This window comes from Aquarana catesbeiana, linkage group LG01 (assembly GCF_042186555.1).
Source record: "Aquarana catesbeiana isolate 2022-GZ linkage group LG01, ASM4218655v1, whole genome shotgun sequence".
Taxonomy (NCBI): domain Eukaryota; kingdom Metazoa; phylum Chordata; class Amphibia; order Anura; family Ranidae; genus Aquarana; species Aquarana catesbeiana.
Window position 1 is genome coordinate 540,489,143 of NC_133324.1, and position 18,034 is coordinate 540,507,176.

General features: G+C 46.9%; 1 protein-coding gene across 2 annotated transcripts in view; it reads right to left on the reverse strand.

Moving 5' to 3' along the window:
- The window catches only part of YJU2 (YJU2 splicing factor homolog), a 223,981-nt gene extending 206,725 nt beyond the window's left edge, over nt 1–17,256 (reverse strand). For both annotated transcript variants that reach the window (XM_073594991.1, XM_073594982.1), the window contains exon 1: nt 17,122–17,256. In XM_073594991.1, coding sequence (XP_073451092.1) covers nt 17,122–17,145 — 24 coding nt within the window. In that variant the 5' untranslated portion in view covers nt 17,146–17,256. The remainder of the gene's footprint in view (nt 1–17,121) is intronic.
- Nucleotides 17,257–18,034: the final 778 nt, after the last annotated feature.

Sequence of the window (18,034 nt, forward strand, 5' to 3'; positions counted from 1 at the left end):
ACTGAGGCTCTGACGCACTGTAGGAGACAGACGCATCGCAAAATTTAATGCCTGCACCTTCTTGTTCCAGGCAGACAGGATACTGTGTTGCAGCAGTCTCGAATGAAACTGAGCATAGGGAACTGCTTCGAATGAAGCCACCAGCTTTCCCAGCAGCCTCATACAAAGGTGAACAGAAGAACCCTTTTTTGTCCCGATTACCTGAATCAGTTCTTTTAAGGCACTGATCTTTGCCTGAGGTAAAAATACCTTCTCTTGGCTTGTATCTATGACCAGGCTCAAATACTCTAGTCTTCTTACTGGTTTTAAGAAAGACTTTTCTAAGTTGAGAATCCAGACTAGGTATTCCAAGTAGTTGACTGTGGTGACCAAGTTCTGGTCCAGGCAGGCTACCGACCGGTCTATCAAGAGCAGGTCGTCTAGGTATGCTATGACAGTTATACCTTGGGCCCTTAATCTGGCCAGAGGAGGAGCCAAGATCTTTGTAAAACCCCCGAGGTGCAGTGGCTAGCCCGAAAGGCAGGGCTATAAACTGAAAGTGGCGTTTTTGTACTTCGAAATGCAAGTACTTTTGATGAGCAGGGAAAATGGGTACATGCAGGTAAGCATCACTGATGTCTTTTGATGCCAGAAATTCATCTCCTTGTAGGATGGGGACTACTGACCGAATTGATTCCATGCGAAAGGATCGATTCTTTAGGAATCAGTTTAGATCCCTTAGATCCAGAATGGGTCTGACATCTCCATTTGGTTTTTGAACCGTGAAAAGGTTCGAATAAAACCCCAATCCCTGCTCCTCCGTGGGAACCACCACGATGACCTTTTGCGTCAAAAGTCGCTCTAACACTAGAAGGAGAGACTGCTTTTTCTCTGGATCTCTGGGGACATTTGAGGAAACGAGGAGATGGGAATGCTTGGAACTCCAGTTTGTAACCTAGTTACCGTGGAGATTACCCATTTGTCCTGGAAATCTTCCTGCCAGAGCTTTGAGAACTGTAGCAGTCTTCCCCCAACCCAAGCGAGCGGGGATGCTCCTTCATAAAGAGGCTTTAGTGTCTTGTCTAGTAGGCTTCTTCCCCCAGGACTTCTTTTGTCACTGGGGTCGACTCTGAAATTTATTTCTTGAGTCTGGTGGAGGAGGCTGTCGCGACTGCCTGGAGGCTGATGCTCCTGGCACCGGGGAAAGAGCCCATTTAAAAAAGGGACGTTTGCTCCTTTTCTTAACTGGTAAGAGTGTGCTTTTCCCATTAGAGATCTTTTGGATATAAATGTCCAAATCCTCTCCAAACAGCCTTGCACCACGAAATGGAAATCCACCTAGAAGCTTCTTACATGGCGATTCGACTGACCAATTTTTCAACCATAAGATTCTACGCATATGCACCAACCCAAGCGAAAGGCGAGAGGTTTGGATGATAGAATCTCTGATTGCGTCAACAGCAAAACATAAAGCCGCTGGAAGGTTAGCCAACCCCTGGGCTTGCTATTCAGGTAAAACTTTGAGGACCTGTTTAAACATGGTCTCTCAAGTATTGACAGACTTCAAGTGCTGCCACTGCAGGTTGAGCTACTGAACCTGCCAAAAGGAAAAAATATTTTTTAACAGGAATTCCATTTTTTTATCAGTTGGATCCCTAAGCATCTGAGCATTGTCGACAGGACAAGTCAGGCTTTTATTAACTGAGGAAATGGCGGCGTCAACTGCCAGTATACCTCACATTTTTCTAAATTTTTCCTCCATAGGATAAAGTGTTGAAAACTTTTTAGGCTGAAAAAAAATGTTTATCTGGGTGACCCCACTCAGAATAAATGAGCTTTTCTAGCAAACTATGAACAGGAAAAGCATGTGTTGTTTGAGGAGGCTTCAGTGAACCCAAAGAAGAGGAGGGTTCTTTAACTGACTCAGATACGGGCAACTTAAATGTGGAGCGGACCAATCCAGCAAGAATTTGCACTAACACCTTCTCATCATGAGAAGCTTAAGAGGGCCCTTCTCCACTTGATTCCTCAGAAGAGGAATCATTAGTCTCATCCCGATCCTCAGAGGGATTCCTCTCCTTTTTCCCCAGAGTTCCTCTTCCTGAGGGTCCTGGGTAACAGAGGGAGACCTAGTGCGTTTTCTTCCACTGAGTGAAGACGCAATCAAGGCCATTAGTCTTTCCTCGAATCCATTACTGGTTGAGGAAAAAACCTCCTGCGTAATGTATACAGGGGCTGAAGTGCCAGAAGCAGATGCAGCCCCTGACTCCGATGGCTCACCCTGGCCAGCCATCCCAGGTCCCACAGGGGGGGGGTCCTCAGAGCCTGAGGGAGACCCCCTAGAGCCTCTGGTTTTCGGGGTATTTGTACCTCTTCTACCCATAGTGCAAAGCAACAAGGTGGAGGTATCACAAACAAACACTGACTGCTGAGCGATGTAGTTCAGCAACTGCCGCTGCTACCAATGCCCAGTCTGGTGTTTCAAGTAAATGCTGCCTGGGAGAATGCCTGTATCCCACCTCACATGTGCCCGTCAGCTCTGTGTCCCTCCATAGGCTGTGTGCACCTGAAAGAGTACACTTTATAGCCTGTGTAGCCAGCGATGTGGGCGTCTAATCACGCCGGACGTCGCGTTAATGCTCCGCCCCCCCTCCTCCGACCACCCCTCCCGCCCCCCCGGTTTTTTCAAAAACGTGCGCTTTCCCGCGCGAGCCGAGGCTCCGATCCTCGGGACAAGCATGGAGGGGAGGCTGGGGTGAAGGAGAGAGAAGGGCCGGTGGATGGGGAATCTGCTGAAAACGCCAGTAGCGGTGGCAGTGAAGCGGTAAATTACCGCTGTCTGTTCAGACCACCCGGCCCCCCTACATCATGGGGGGGGAAGCATCCCTAAGGAGAGAACCCCCAACCCATCCTACCTGGAGCCTGGCTGGAGAAGCGTACAGCGTGGACACTGAGACAGACAGAACAAGCATGACAAGGTATGTGCTCTTGGCAGCCCCCGGTGGCGACAATAGGCATAGCATACATTTACTTAAAGGAGAAAACCTACTAGAATTAAAAAATTCTTGAGGAATCTCCCTTACCTTATCCAGCTGCAGGGTTCTGTTATACAGACCCAATCTTCACCTCTCACGGTGGGCTCCGTTTGAGAAACCTTCAGAGACTGGGGCCCCCTTGAATAGGAGGATCCGCAGTTCTGGCCCGTAAAGCACCCTGCCAGGGATATGGCTGAAAAAAAAAACAAATACTGGGTTCCAGGGTCCAGCTCTCTAAAAAGAGAAGCATTACAGGTAAAACCTAGTTTCTTCAGACACGAGGCCCGGGTACCATCCAATTTGGCCTGAAAAAGCACTTTGAATGGATCCGGTTGCATGGCTTGCCCCAGTGTAGAATATTCCTTTGGAGCTCAGCACAGCACATCTTATTCGTGACCAACACCTAAGACACTGGCAAAAAAACTGAGGTATCCCCAGGAAGGGGAGGGGTTATATAGGGGGTTGAACTTCCTGTTTAGGGTGTGGCCAATTACCTAATGATACCCTATAACCCATCAGTAATTACTGAGGCTCTGTGACCCGTGATGTACGAGAAAGAAATTATATTTTTTACTTTTTGTTATAAGAAAAATCCAATAAACTCAATTTTAGTCATACATTTAGGCCAAAATGTATTCAGCCACACACGTCTTTGGTAAAAAAAAGTAAATAAGCGTATATTTATTGGTTTGCGCAAAAGTTATAGCGTCTACAAACTAAGGTACATTTTCTGTAATTTGCACAGCTTTTAGTTTATTCTCATTTCTTGAGGTGCTAAAATGGCAGGGTAGCACAAGCCCCCCCCCCCCCCAATGGCCCCATTTTGGAAAGTAGACACCCCAAGGAAATTGCTTAGAGGCATGTTGAGCCCACTAAATAGTTAATTTTTTTGTCCCAAGTAATCGATTGAATGACAAAAAAAAAAGAAAAAAAAAAAACAAAATTTTTTTACAAAAAGTTGTCACTAAATGATATATTGCTCACACATGCCATCGTTATATGTGGAATTGCACCCCAAAAATAAATTTTGCTACTTCTCCCGAGTATGGGGATACCACCTGTATGGGACTTTTTGGGAGCCTAGCCGTGTACGGGGCCCCAAAAACCAATCACCGCCTTCAGGATTTATAAGGGCGTAAATTTTTTATTTCACTCCTCACTACCTATCACAGTTTCGAAGGCCATAAAATGCCAAGATAGCACAAACCCCCCCAAATGACCCCATTTTGGAAAGTAGATACCCCCAAGCTATTTGCTGAGAGGCATGGTGAGTATTTTGCAGCTCTAATTCGTTTTTGAAAATGAAGAAAGAAAAGAAAAATGTATTTTTTTTTCTTTTTTCAATTTTCAAAACTTTGTGACAAAAAGCGAGATCAAATAGCTTGGGGTGTCTACTTTCCACAATGGGGTCATTTGGGGGGGGGTTGTGCCATCTGGGCATTCCATGGCCTCCGAAACTGATAGGCAGCGAGGAGTGAAATCAAAAATTTACACCCTTAGAAAGCCTGAAGGCGGTGCTTGGTTTTCGAGGTCCTGTACGCGGCTAGGCTCCCAAAAAGTCTCAGACATGTGGTATCCCCGTACTCAGGAGAAGCAACAGAATGTATTTTGGGGTGTAATTCCACATATGCCCATGGCATGTTTGAGCAATATATCATTTAGTGACAACTTTGTGCAAAAAAAATAAATAAAAAAATAATAATTTGTCTTTTTCCTGCAACTTGTGTCAAAATATAAAATATTCCATGGACTCAACATGCCTCTCAGTAAATAGCTTGGTGTGCCTACTTTCCAAAATTGGGTCATTTGGGGGGGGGTTGAACTGTCCTGGCATTTTATGCACAGCATTTAGAAGCTTATGTCACACATCACCTACTCTTCTAACCACTTGAAGACAAAGCCTTTTCTGACACTTTTTCAAATGCATTTTTTTGGGAAAAAACACACTTTTTTTAATTTTAATGCACTAAAACACACTATATTGCCCAAATGTTTAATGGAATAAAAAAGATGATCTTATGCCGAGTACATGGATACCAAACACGACATGCTTTCAAATTGCGCACAAACGTGCAGTGGCAACAAACTACATACATTTTTAAAAAACTTTAAAAGTCTTTACAGGTTACCACTTTAGATTTACAGAGGAGGTCTACTGCTAAAATTACTGCCCTCGATCTGACCTTTGCGGTGATACCTCACATGCATGGTGCAATTGCTTCCTCTGATTTCACCGATTCCTCTGATTTAGGTGCGGTGAAATCAGAGGAAGCCATTTCAGTCCAGGACAGGAGCCGCTACAACTGTGCAAGACTGAAGGGGAGGCCGGAGAAGTGTCCTTGGAACTACATCTTCTGGATTGGCACCTTGCTGTTGCTGTGGAGTCGCCCAGGAAGGAGGCTGGCGAGATTACCTACAGAGTTTCTTATGGGACATCCCTTGAAGTCCATCTCATATCTCTCTCTACTAAGCCTGTTTTGACCCCCCTGAATAAGGGCGGTCGCAGGCTCTCTGGTAAGCCTTTACTACTTTATCACCAGGTGGTGGGCAGCACTGGCGGTGGATTGTGGATCGAGATTTCCACATGGAATAACCTCTGGATTTCACTTACACCATATTTAGAACTCTTATTTGTCTTTATTATATTTGCTTTTTATCACCTATGGACTTTGGATTGGATGCTTATTTATCAGTCACTTTTATTGTTATTTATTTTCGTTGTTTAGTTTATATTTAATTTTTTTAATCAAAATTTTTTCACAATTCTTTTTCACTTGTGATACTTGTCCAGCGCTGCACTGTTTTTCTTTAAAAGATGATACCTAAACCCGCAGGCATCATTCTGGTATAACCACTCAAAGTCCAGCAACATGCCAGTACGTTGCTGGTCCTTGTAGGGCATATATTGTAATCTTTTTTTTTCATGCAGCCTGTGGGCGGAACGAAAAAAAGAGATTGATCTGTGGGTATGCCCACCATTAGAATACTTCCCTTCATCCACCCACTTCTAATGATCGGCATACATGCACCATTTCGTTTTTAACTGTGGTGGTGAAATCACCTCCGACAGTGCTGGAGTCACGGCTTTATGTATCGTGGGAGCAAAACGCTGTTGCTGTCAAGATAAATAAATCCGTGCTGCAGCTGAATGGCGTACCTGAAAACAAAAAAATGGTTAACAATAAAACACAGTAAACAGTAAAGTATTAAAAAAAAAAAAAAAAAAAAAAAATACATACCTGAAAAGCAAACATGATAAAACATAACAATGAAACATTGCAGAATAGAATACAGTAAAAAAAAGGAGAGAGAGCGAGAGATTTTTAGTTACAACCTTTTTACAGTTACAAAAAAAAAAGTGTAACTGTAACAGTTCCAGGTTCGAGTCTCTCAAAATGCGATGGCATCTTGAGAGACCCTGTGAAAGTGTGTCCTAGTCTGTGCAGTGCTGTACCCTACGCTAATACTCAACTAGTGAATGGTAGCATTCAAAACATTCACCAATGCAAAGACCAGGATTGTCAGGACAGGAGGGACAAAAATAGCGGGTGTCACGCCTATATCCGCGCTTGCTGCAGACACGACATCTTCTTTGAGGAGGATCATTGGGTAGGGGTACTCGGGAGGACATAAGGAAAATGCCTCACATGCAGCCAGCTTACTGCATTTGGACTGGGAAGGTGAGGTGGAGCACCATCTGGAAACAGAAAGGCTCTGACAATCTCTTCCTGGAATTTAAGGAAGGATCCAGTCCATCCTGAAGCTCTGTATAGCACATGAGCGTTCAGCAAAGCCAATTAAAATAAGTATACAGACACTTTTTTATACTAGCGTCTGGCCTTATGGGCAACTAGGTACGGCGCCAACAACTGGTCATTGAGGTCCACCCCTCCCATATTTTGGTTATATTCGTGGACACAGAGGGGTTTCTCCACAACACCAGTCGCCGTAGAAATCTGGACCGTCGTGTCTGCATGAAGGGAGGAAAGAGCGAAAACATTCTCATTATCCCTCCACTTCACAGCGAGCAAGTTATTACACTTCAAGCAGGCTCTCTCCCCCAGCCTAAGACGGGAATCTACAAGCCTCTGGGGTAAGCCACGGCGATTAGATCACACGGTGCCACATGAGCCAATCTGAAGGTCAAACAAGTGACTAAAAAGTGGCACGCTCGTGTAATAATTGTCCACATACAAATGGTACCCCTTTCCGAATAAGGGTGACACCAAGTCCCATACAATCTTGCCAGCGCTCCCTATGTAATCTGGGCAGTTCAGCGGCTCTACGTGACTATCTATTCCCTCGTAAAACCATAAAACTATATGAATAGCCTGTGGCCCTGTCACAGAGCTTATACATCTTGACCCCGTATCTGGCACTCTTGCTGGGAAGATACTGTTTGAATGACAAGCGGCCAGAAAACTTAATCAGGGACTCATCAATTCAGACAACTTGATGGGGGGTAAACAAGTCTGCAATACGTTGGTTGAAGTGGTTTACGAGGGGCCAAATTTTGTAGAGCCGATCGTATCCAGGGTCTCCACGAGGACGACGGAGTTCATTGTTGTTAAAATGCACGAACCGCAAGATCTGCTCGTATCGTGCCCTGGCCATGGAGGCAGAGAACACGGGCATATGGTAAATTGGGTCAGTGGACCAATATGACCGCAACATACTCATTTTAACTATGCCCATGTCGAGGGATAGGCCCAGAAAGATCTTAAATTCGGAAAACGTAATTGGTTTCCAATCTCTGGCAAGGGAGGACTGGGGATTAGCGTAGATGTATTGACCAGCATACAAATTGCTTTGGTCCACAATAGATCTATAGAGATCTGGGAAAAACAGCGAATAAAAATCAAGTGACGTAAAATCAACTATTTCCACCTAAATTCCGGGTTGGCCAGTGAATGGGGGGGGGATTTTGGGGGAGTACGGGTGCTGCAGAAGTGGTGGGTTCCCAATTAGAATTGGCGAATGCAGCAGAAAGGGCACAATGGGCTCGATGGGCCTGTCTTTGTCTTCTTGGTGGCAGCGGGACACTACTTGTGCTTGCCACCTGGCCAGCTTGAACTGCACTTATGGGACTCGCCACCTCACCAAGTGTTACTGCAGTGCTGGATGTACGACCAGGGTGTAATAGGCCGCTGGTGCTTGCCAGTTCACCAGAAGGAATAGCGGCGCTAGTACTTCTCTGCTCCATACAAGAGCCCTGCGGTTTTTGCACCTCAACAGCAGAAGAAGATTGGGGTCTGGTACGCCTGACCTTGGCAGGGACCACAACTCTGTCATCAGAGCTATCTGTCATGGAGCCGCTGTCGTCTACAAGATCGTATTCTGAGCCTGAATCTGACAGATGAGTGACTTCCTTTTCACTATCTGTTATGCACAGAAACGTGTAGGCCTCTTAACTACTTTACCTTCGATTTGCCATTTTGGGCTCTAAATTTACTGGTACAGTAGTGAGACTCACAGGTAAAAAAGCTCCTAGGCTGTCAGCAACTGTAACAAAAGCTACCAAAAAAACTGTTAGCGATCGCAGAGATCAGGCCTGATTCTGCGAACGCTGCAGTTATGCGTGTTTAGTGTTTTGTAATTGACAGTGATCGATCGATACTGCACTTGGGTGGGCTGGGCGGAGGGGCAAAACGCAGGTGCTAGCAGGTATCTGGGCTGATCCCACCAACACTGCATTTTTGGGAACCCTAAACTGCTGGGGACGCTAGTATAGATCTGATCAGATCAGATATCCGTTCAGATACTATACCACTAAGGGAGGTGTATGCTGCGTGCAAGGGTGTTAGCGGTACTGGCACTAACCTGACCCTGCCTGGGGCAACGCAGACCCTAAATCCTGATATCACCCACCGAGCGATCAGGGGGTTAAACCTTTAATGGGTAATAAAAAAAACAAACTAACCAGCGTCACCCGTAACACTTATACGGTGATCACTGGTGAAAGGGTTAATTAGGGGGCAATCAGGGGGTTATCAGATCGCTTAGTGACACTGGCAACAAGGGAAGAAGGGGTTAACTGGGAGGTGATCAAGGGCTTAAACCTTTATTGGGGGGGTTAGGGGGGTACCCTAGACCTAAAGGGGCCTAGCACTAACTGCCCTACCACTTATAACAGTCACAAATGACACCAATGCAGTAATCGGTAAAAAAAAAAAAAAAACACTGCTATTGGTGTCACTGTGACAGGGGGTGCGATCGGGGGTGATTTGTGTGCTTATGTGTTCTACTGTTAGTGTAGCGTTGGTGCAGACTTACTTGATGTCTTCTCTCCTCGGCGCCGGAACGAAAAGACCGACGCGAGGAGGAGAGATAACATCACTTCCTCCGCTTCTGTTTACATTACATTGGGCCCCCCGCCCATGGAAGGGGAGTAACGTACCTATACGTTACTCTGCCTGCCCGTGCCATTCTACCGCAGTATAGCTGCGTGAGGCGGTTGGCAAGTGGTTAAAGGCAGAACGAACCATTTCGTTTAGAGTCTGGATCAAAAGCCTCTGCGACTGAGAGGCAGACATCGACTGGATATCTTCTTATTCAGATTGCTCGGAAGCAGACTCATCTGCCGGGCACTCCACCGAATCCTGAGCTTTCAGCTCTTCCCCATCCTCAACCCATTCCTGTTCCAGACTAGGAGCAGGAATGGGAGGGGGATCTGTCACGCTTCCTGCCACCCTGCGGGATGAAGGCAATCATGCCAGCAATCCTGTGCTCTAACCCAACTGGGGCTGAGGACAGTTCATCCTTAGTGATAAAAGGGTGAAGCAGCAGCGTTGACTGTAGGCACAATACCAGATAAGCGCAGTGGCTCAGATTGCCCCTGGCCTTTCAGGGGATACAACACTAGGGATACGACTAGGTTCATCAGGAACTACTCATGACATAGGTTCCCTATGATATTAGTCCCACTCCTCCTTTTGGAAGACATTCAATGCCTGCAAACAAAAAGAGTACTTGGGTGTAGTTAAAACACCTCAGAAGAGAGACCCTTTAATAGGGCTCACCAAGCCCCTATGCAACAATCCTGCTAAGCACCTTTAGCCCGCCAAGCAACACCTGGTGACTCACGTGACTTGGGTAAGGAAAAATTAACCACTGCAAGTGTCTGTTTAGAGCCTGCTCGGTGTCCCACAGCTGCCTTCTGGAAGGACCATATGCTTGGCCTGCACAGCTTAAATAACCTGGGTGTGCACCGAACGTTCTATGTATGTGTGCGCACGCATGTGCGTGGTCCCAGCTTGACTGTATTCGCGTACGACGTGAATCTTTGTGCGCCCAGATAAAGGCTAAAACAAACCAAACAAATTGCTGAGCCCAGTGGCCCAGAACTCCCCCGTATGGTCACCGCACACAGGTGTCCAGCCTTTAGCTAGCTTGACTGTCAATCACTGGGACAGACCACAATAATAAATTAAAGGGGTTTCCCTTACCCGTCCAGGTGCAGGGCCACTTAGAAGCTAAGGGCCCAATCTTCACCCTTCACGGCGTGTTCCTGTCACTTTGACCTTCAAGGACTGGGTACCCTTTCATGTTTAGGGTCCATGCCCTTGGACATGTACAGCACCCTCTGCAGGATTACTGCTGTAGTGTCCAGGATTTCCACTCCGCAGGGTCCAGCGCCTGGAGGCCACGTTACAGGCAAAGCCTCGCAGGATCTTGAGTCTTCTTTGCGAGGCTCGGATACCATTTATCTATGCATAAAAGCCTGTGTCAAATGGATCCGATCGGTTAATCCCTTGATACATTTTTGGAACAGTTTGTGGGACTAGAGACCTGGAGCTCAGAGGGCTGGAACAAACCATGCCATCCATCTTACAGACACTGGTAACAAACTAAAGTACTTCCTGTATGGGAGCAGTTATATAGGGGATCACTTCCTGTTTGAAGACCTTTGGTCTACCAGCGTCCATTCACCTAATGATGGAGTATAACCCAGCAGATAATGAATATTAGCCTGCCGCTGCGTCCCATGATGTATGAAAAAGAAATAGGGGATCTCTTTGGGTCTCTCCATTCTCTCTTTACAGCCTCTGAAAGGACCTTGTGTACTGGGAACACTCAGTGCATGACGTCACCCAGGCCTTGGTACATCATCTTATCATGAAGAGATAACTGGGCCTTACTTTCTTGAATGTTCAGGGTGGTATGAATGGTTAACAGGTGGTCTACCTCTTCCAAGGACAGCCTGTATCTAAAGGAAGTTTTATCATTATCTTCTCTTTCCTGCCCACTCGACACTTCTGAGAAATTACCCCCTTCTTCCTCTAAATCTCTTCTCTAGGAGTAGAAGCGGATGGCAGAGGACTGGATGGTAAATTACTTTGACTGCACTACTGGAAGTTTATCTAGGTAGGAATGAAAAGACTAAAAAGTATCTGCAAGCTCCTTCTGAAAAGAAGTGAGAAGCTCACTGCACTGTGAAGAAGATGTAGAGGACGAAGTTTCCTGTTTGACCAAGTCTGCTATACAAGCCTTACATAGAGGCTTGGTCCAGGATTCCCTAAGAGTGACCCTACAGGAGGGACGTTTCTTTTTTTGGAGGAGGAGAGTGCTTGGTCTTTACTGTGGCTTTTTCCTAAAAGAAACCAAGCAACAAAACAAAAACAGCATAAGCTAGCACAGGAATCAAGCCCCCTTCCCCTAACAGACCACCCACCAACAGTCCAAGGTGCAGGAAAACCAAAGTAGAATTACCATCCTATCACACTCCCAAGAGAGGTAACCTTGGGAGTGTGATGCAGGCTCCCCCCTTTCCAGGGGAGGAGAAGAGGGAAAATACCAGCCCATAAGTAAATATAAAAAGAGGGACAGTAGTCTCTGCCTCTGCTTACCTGGTGTTAATGGCTCCTGCTCACGCCACCACCACTGGGTCGATGATGCAGAGGCCGCAGCGGGCAAAACTGTGCCTTTTCCAATGTTCCCGGGTTTCTCACCTCTGCGCTCCCTCCTCCTGTGTTCCAGCGGCAGGAAACAGAAGCCTCTCGCGCCCTGCCATCGCCCAACCGGGCAGAACGAGCTAAGACACGGACAGCTGAGACGCCTGTCCTAGCAACCAGGTCTCCAAACCATCAGGATAGGGCAGGAGCTTGACAGCTGGCCAAAACCCTCACTGGGCTGGGGAGAAGGAAGGAGCTCTGGAACACTCCCCTCCCGTCGGGGAGGGAGGGGGGGAGGTTCCATGTGCTGGGATGACCCAAGATGAAGCCAAAAGAAAAAAAAGAGGTATGCCAAAACCCAACTTACCCTCCTGGAGAAAGCGTAGCACACCACAGTTCCCTGCAGCGCTTCCAACATAGCGGAGGAAACACTACAACTGAGGCCATGGTGGAAGTATCCTGTCGACTGACAAGTGGCAATGCCTCCTGAAAGCAAACTGCTGCTTACATTTTTAACAAAACACTACCACACAAACGTATACTGCACTGTGTGGTGCCCATTGTAATATTCATGGAAGGCACTGAATGGCAGTTAAAAAACACTGCCTAAATGCAGCTTAAAGCGAAGTGCCACCCAAAAGTAGAAGCTCCGCTTATCCGACACCTCCCCCCCTCTGGTGTCTCATTTGGCACCTTTAGGGGGGGCGGGTGCCTGTTTTTGACAGGTACCTGTCCCCACTTCCGAGAGATCTCGCGGCGGCTTTGAGCATGCAAGGTAGGGAACCGGGTGTGAAGCCGCAAGGCTTCACAGCAGGCTTCCCTTACAGACAATGGCGGCAGCAGCACCTAAGAAGCGATGGAAACATAGGTTGGGGTGCGGACATCGCTGAATTCTAGGACAGGTAAGTGTCCTAATATTAAAAGTCAGCATGCTGCAGCTACAGTATGTGTGGCTACTGACTTTTAGTTTTGAACCGTACCAGGCCGCATGCCCTCAACATGGGGGGTGGGCGCCCTGCGGCCCCCCCACCCCAAAGCACCTTTTCCCCAGGTTGATGAGGACAAGGGCCTCTTCCCGACAACCCTGGCCGTTGGTTGTCGGGGTCTGCGGGCGGGGGGCTTATCGGAATCCGGGAGCCCCCTTTAATAAGGGGACCTATCTTCTGCCGCTCTCTTGCTAGCGGTGGTCCGGTCTTCTTCGTTGTCTTCTTCCAATGTTGACACAACGCTCTCTCCCGCTGTAATTCTGTGTGAGCGCCTCGCAATGACTTATATAGGCAAGGGGCGTGGTCACCGGGTGATGTCATCCTGTGACCATGCCCCCTTATGACATCACAGTCCCAGCATGCCCCGGGACTGTGACGTCATAAGGGGCAGAGTCACCGGATGACATCACCCGGTGACCACGCCCCATGCCTATATAGGTCATTGCGAGGCGCTCACACAGCATTACAGCGGGAGAGAGCGTCGTGTCAACATCGGAAGAAGAGAAGAGGGAAGAAGACGACGAAGAAGACCGGGCCACCCCTAGCAAGAGAGCGGCAAAAGAGCAGAAGATAGCAGAGGAGCCCGGCAGAAGAACCGGAGACCGGGAGAAGAGGCCAGAGAGAGCGAAGAAGAACCGGACACGGGGAGAAGAGGCTAGAGAGACCCCCGAAGTCGGAAAAAGACCCCTGGAGCTGCCTAATAAATTACTTTAAAAACCTGTGTAGTGTGTTTTTTTTATTGACACTTTTTCCCTAGGTGAATGGGTAGGGGTACGATGTACCCCATACTCATTCACATAGGGTGGGGGGCCGGGATCTGGGGGCCCCCGGATTTCGATAAGCCCCCCGCCCGCAGACCCCGACAACCAAAGGCCAGGGTTGTCGGGAAGAGGCCCTTGTCCTCATCAACATGGGGACAAGGTGCTTTGGGGGAGGGGGGCTCCCCCAAAACACCCACCCCCCCATGTTGAGGGCATGCGGCCTGGTACGGTTCAGGAGGGGGGGGGGACCACTCGCTCATCCCCACCCCCTTTCCTGACTGGCCGGGCTGCGCGCTTGGATAAGGGTCTGGTATGGATTTTGAAGTCGTACAGATATGAACGGTACTCATTGGAAATCATGGGGTACGACATGTCTTGCGACTTTGCGGTCCCAAGTCGCAGGACAAGTGTAAAAGTGGTCTTAAGGTAAAAAAAAACCTTCTGTGTTCAGGATACCCCCCATATTTCCCCAAGCCTGATCTCGATCCAGAGCTGTGAACCAGAGTAGCGACTCTCTCCCTCCTCACAGGGCAGATTGATAGCGCTGTCTGTGTTTATGGACACAAGCAGCAGGGTTTGGAACCGAGCCTGCACAAGTACCCCCCTTAGCAAACGGTTTGCTGGGGGGTACTCAGCAGGGGGGAGGAACCAAGAGCACCGGTGGGGGACTTAAGAAGAGGAGGATTTGGGCTGCTCTGTAAAAAAAAACCATTACGTAGAATAGGTAAGTATAACATGCATGTTATAAACCACTTGCTGACCGTAATACATATATATATGTTGCGGTTTGCAAGTGGTTTATCGGGATTATGGGTGAAGATATCAGCTATAACCCCGGTATTGTTTTTTTACAGCCGGCTTTGTCATGAAAGTGTCCTGAGCAGCTCAGGAGCCGCTGGAACGCTTTCAGAAGCGGCGGGACAACCGGCTGCTCGCCGGTGTTTCTCGGGCTTACCATTTCTGTTGGTTTGCTGAGAAACGATCCAACGGCTGGTCATACAGGCGATCAATAAGTAGATCCGCTTTGATCACCTCTATGGCCTTGGAGGAGTGGAGCGACATCATGATGTCGCCTCCGGTCCAGACTGGAAGTAAACTATTTATTTTTTTTAAGCAAAAGATCAAACAACTTTTAGCTTTTAAAAGGTAAAGAAGAGATTTGGGTTTTTTTTGACCCCAGATCTCCCCATAAAAAAAGGACCCGTTTACATTCCTTGTAATAGGAATAAAGGTAATAAAAAAATTAAATGGACAGTGTAAAAATAAATAAGAAAAATAATAAAGTGCCCCCATCCCTCCCAAGCGCATACTTAAGTCATGCACGCATATCTAAACAGTATTTGCACTGCACATGTGAAGTATCACTGCGAAAGTTAGAGCAAGAGCAATAATTCTAGCACTAGACCTCCTCTGTAACTCTAAACAGGTAACCTGTAATGGCATTTAAAGCATCGCCTATGGAGATTTTCATGTACCGTAGTTTATCGCTATTCTATGAGCGTGCACAATTTTAAAGCAGGTTTGGCATCTTTTTACTTGGAGTAACAACATCATTCACATTTTACAAAAAAATTGGGGTAAATAATGTGTTTTGTTTCTTTTTAATTCATTAAAGTGTATTTTTTCCAAAAAAAAGTGTATTCGCAAAACGCTGTGAAACTACTGTGTGACATAAAAAATTGCAACGATCACCATTTTATTCCCTAAGGTCTCTGCTAAAAAAAAAAATTTATAATGTTTAGGGGTTATAAGTAATTTTCTAGCAAAAAATACTGATTTAAACTTGTAAATAAAAAAGTGCCAGGAAAACCAGTAAAGTGGTTAAAAAAAAAAAAAAAAAAAAAGAGGTTTAGAATCACTTTAGGACCTCATTTACACAGGAACTATCAAATGATTTTTAGCCGGCCATAAATAAATTGAAATTCAGCCAGTTCAGGAGGGTGGGCCAAATTTGAATTCATGTATGGGCAGCCAGGTTGTACAGAAGTTGATCTACTGATTGACTTCTGTACAACCACCCTGTTCCATTCTACCCGCTTGGTCAGCACCGCTGGCTATAGCCTGCAACCATAAACAGCGTTTTCTGATGGTGGGTTAGTCTCTCTGTTGTCAGAAATTAGGTGTGTGGATGGAGGCAGAGTCAGTTTTTTTCCTTCAACCTGCTGAAAGCAAAAAACCAACTGATCTATGGGCTGCCTTCTTTACCACTCCCCACAATCCAGCAGTGGACTGTCCCTCGGCATCCTCACATCCAGTGCAAGGCTTTGGACCCTGCCTTGGTCTTGATGAAGTCAGGACCCTAGACCAGGCGAGTCTGGGGTGCAGACACTGCATGAGACTGGTCTGTGGGGATGAGCGGAGAACAAAATTGTTTTTTTTTTGCTCCCCTAGGAGCAGCAATTAAAGAGGAGTTCCAGCCTGGGGGGAAAAAAATTAAGTCAGCAGCTACAAATACTGTAAGGAAAGAGGAGGGGTTAACAGTAGGGGGCGATAAAGGGGTTAAATATCCTAGGGAGTGTTTCTAACTGTGGGGGGGATTGGACTGCCTGGGGGAGGAGACCGATCGCTGTTCCTAAGCAGTAAGGATGCGCTCCGGCGTGTTTACACAGCCCATGTGCAGAGCCCGCCAGGAAGTCGGCACTCCGCTGATCACAGGCAGTGAGACATTTCCCGATCTCTGCAGCCGCACATTGGGACAATGTCTCACTGCTTGTGATTAGCGCAGCGCCGTGCTGTGCCCACTTCCTGGTGGGCTCTGCACGTTGGCTGTGCGAACACGCCAGAGTGCATCCTTACTAAGCAGTAGGAATAATAGATCACTCTCTTCACCCCTGACAGAACAGAGATCTGTCCGTTTACATTGACAGATCTCCATTCTGTCTCTCTCAGGAACAATCGTGGCGGACATCGCAACCGCCGGGCATGCACATCGGCTGCTCCGTCGCACCCCTTGGTGCTCTTAAAGCGGCCGACTTACAGCTATGACAGCTCGCCCAGGGGTACCAACCTGACACAATATAGTTGCAGCGGATGGTCCTCAAGTGGTTAAATTAGAGCAGTTCCGCATCGCAAAAAACAGCCTGGTCATGAAGGGGGGGGGGTAAACCTTCCAGAGCTAAAGTGGTTAAGGCACAGAGCTCTGAAGGAACGGCACAGGTATGATGTTCCTTTGCTGCACATGCGCCGATTACATCACCAGCTGCTACACGGGTAAATATCTCCTAAACTGTGCTTGTTTAGGAGATATTTACAGTACCTACAGATAAGCCTTACTATAGGCTTACCTATAGGTAATACATTAACAATAGGATTTTACTACCACTTTATTACACTCAGTTTTCAAATAGAATATATAGGTAGTTATACACACTAGCAAAGCCTGGAAAATATAAAACCCATGTACCCGAATGACACCGTTATTAGCTAACATTAAATAGCACAGTTTGTCAGCTTATTATGGTTACCGTACATTTAAAACTTTACGTTCAGACATCTTTCAGTCCTCACAGGTCCAGCCGGAAAGTCGCACACAATACGCGTCTCCTACACGTAGTCGTCTCTTACTACCATTGGCTGAGCTTAAAAAGACGTCCTGCACATCTAGAAAAAAAAAAAGTCTGTGCTGGCCGCCATGTTACCGGAGTCCAAGTACATGTGATCTCTTCTGAGGAGACTTTTTGCATTCCGGAATTTCGTATTGCTTCGTTGTAAACACGTCAGTTCAGGATGTGCTTCGCAAGCAGATAGACACAAAGCGCCTTGTGCTTGTGGTGCTCGTCCCTCACGTTACTGTCGCTGCATTACCTTATGAAACTCAAAACATTTTTTTAAAGTTTGTATGTAAATAATAACTATTTACACACTAAATTATGGATACATTAAAGCTGAAGTTTAGCCTAATTTTTTTTTCAGGATACGGCATGCAACATTAGTTAAACGCCATGGTGTACCTAGCACATCAAGCACCTGATCATTTTTTTTACCCCCTCCCCCCCTCAGGGTGATGACTGAGGATGAGCTCAGGCGTGGACAGCTAAATAATAACAAAAAAATTGCCCATACCAGGCCACATGCCCTTAACATGGGGGGTGATGATGGGGACATGGGCCTTGTCCCCACAACCATGGTCGGTGGTTGTATGGGTATGCGGGCAGGGGGCTTTTGGGAATCTGGATCCTGCCCCCCCCTCCCTTCCAAGTGAATGAGTATGGGTACTCATTCACCAAAAAAGTGTCAAAATGTAATAAAAACACAGAGAAAGTTTTTGACAATTCCTTTATAAAATAAAAGTGCCCCTCAATGTAAATCCATTGTCAATCACCCCACCGCCACCACCGCCGGACCCAAAAAAGTAATAAAAAAACACTCCCGCCATCCATAAA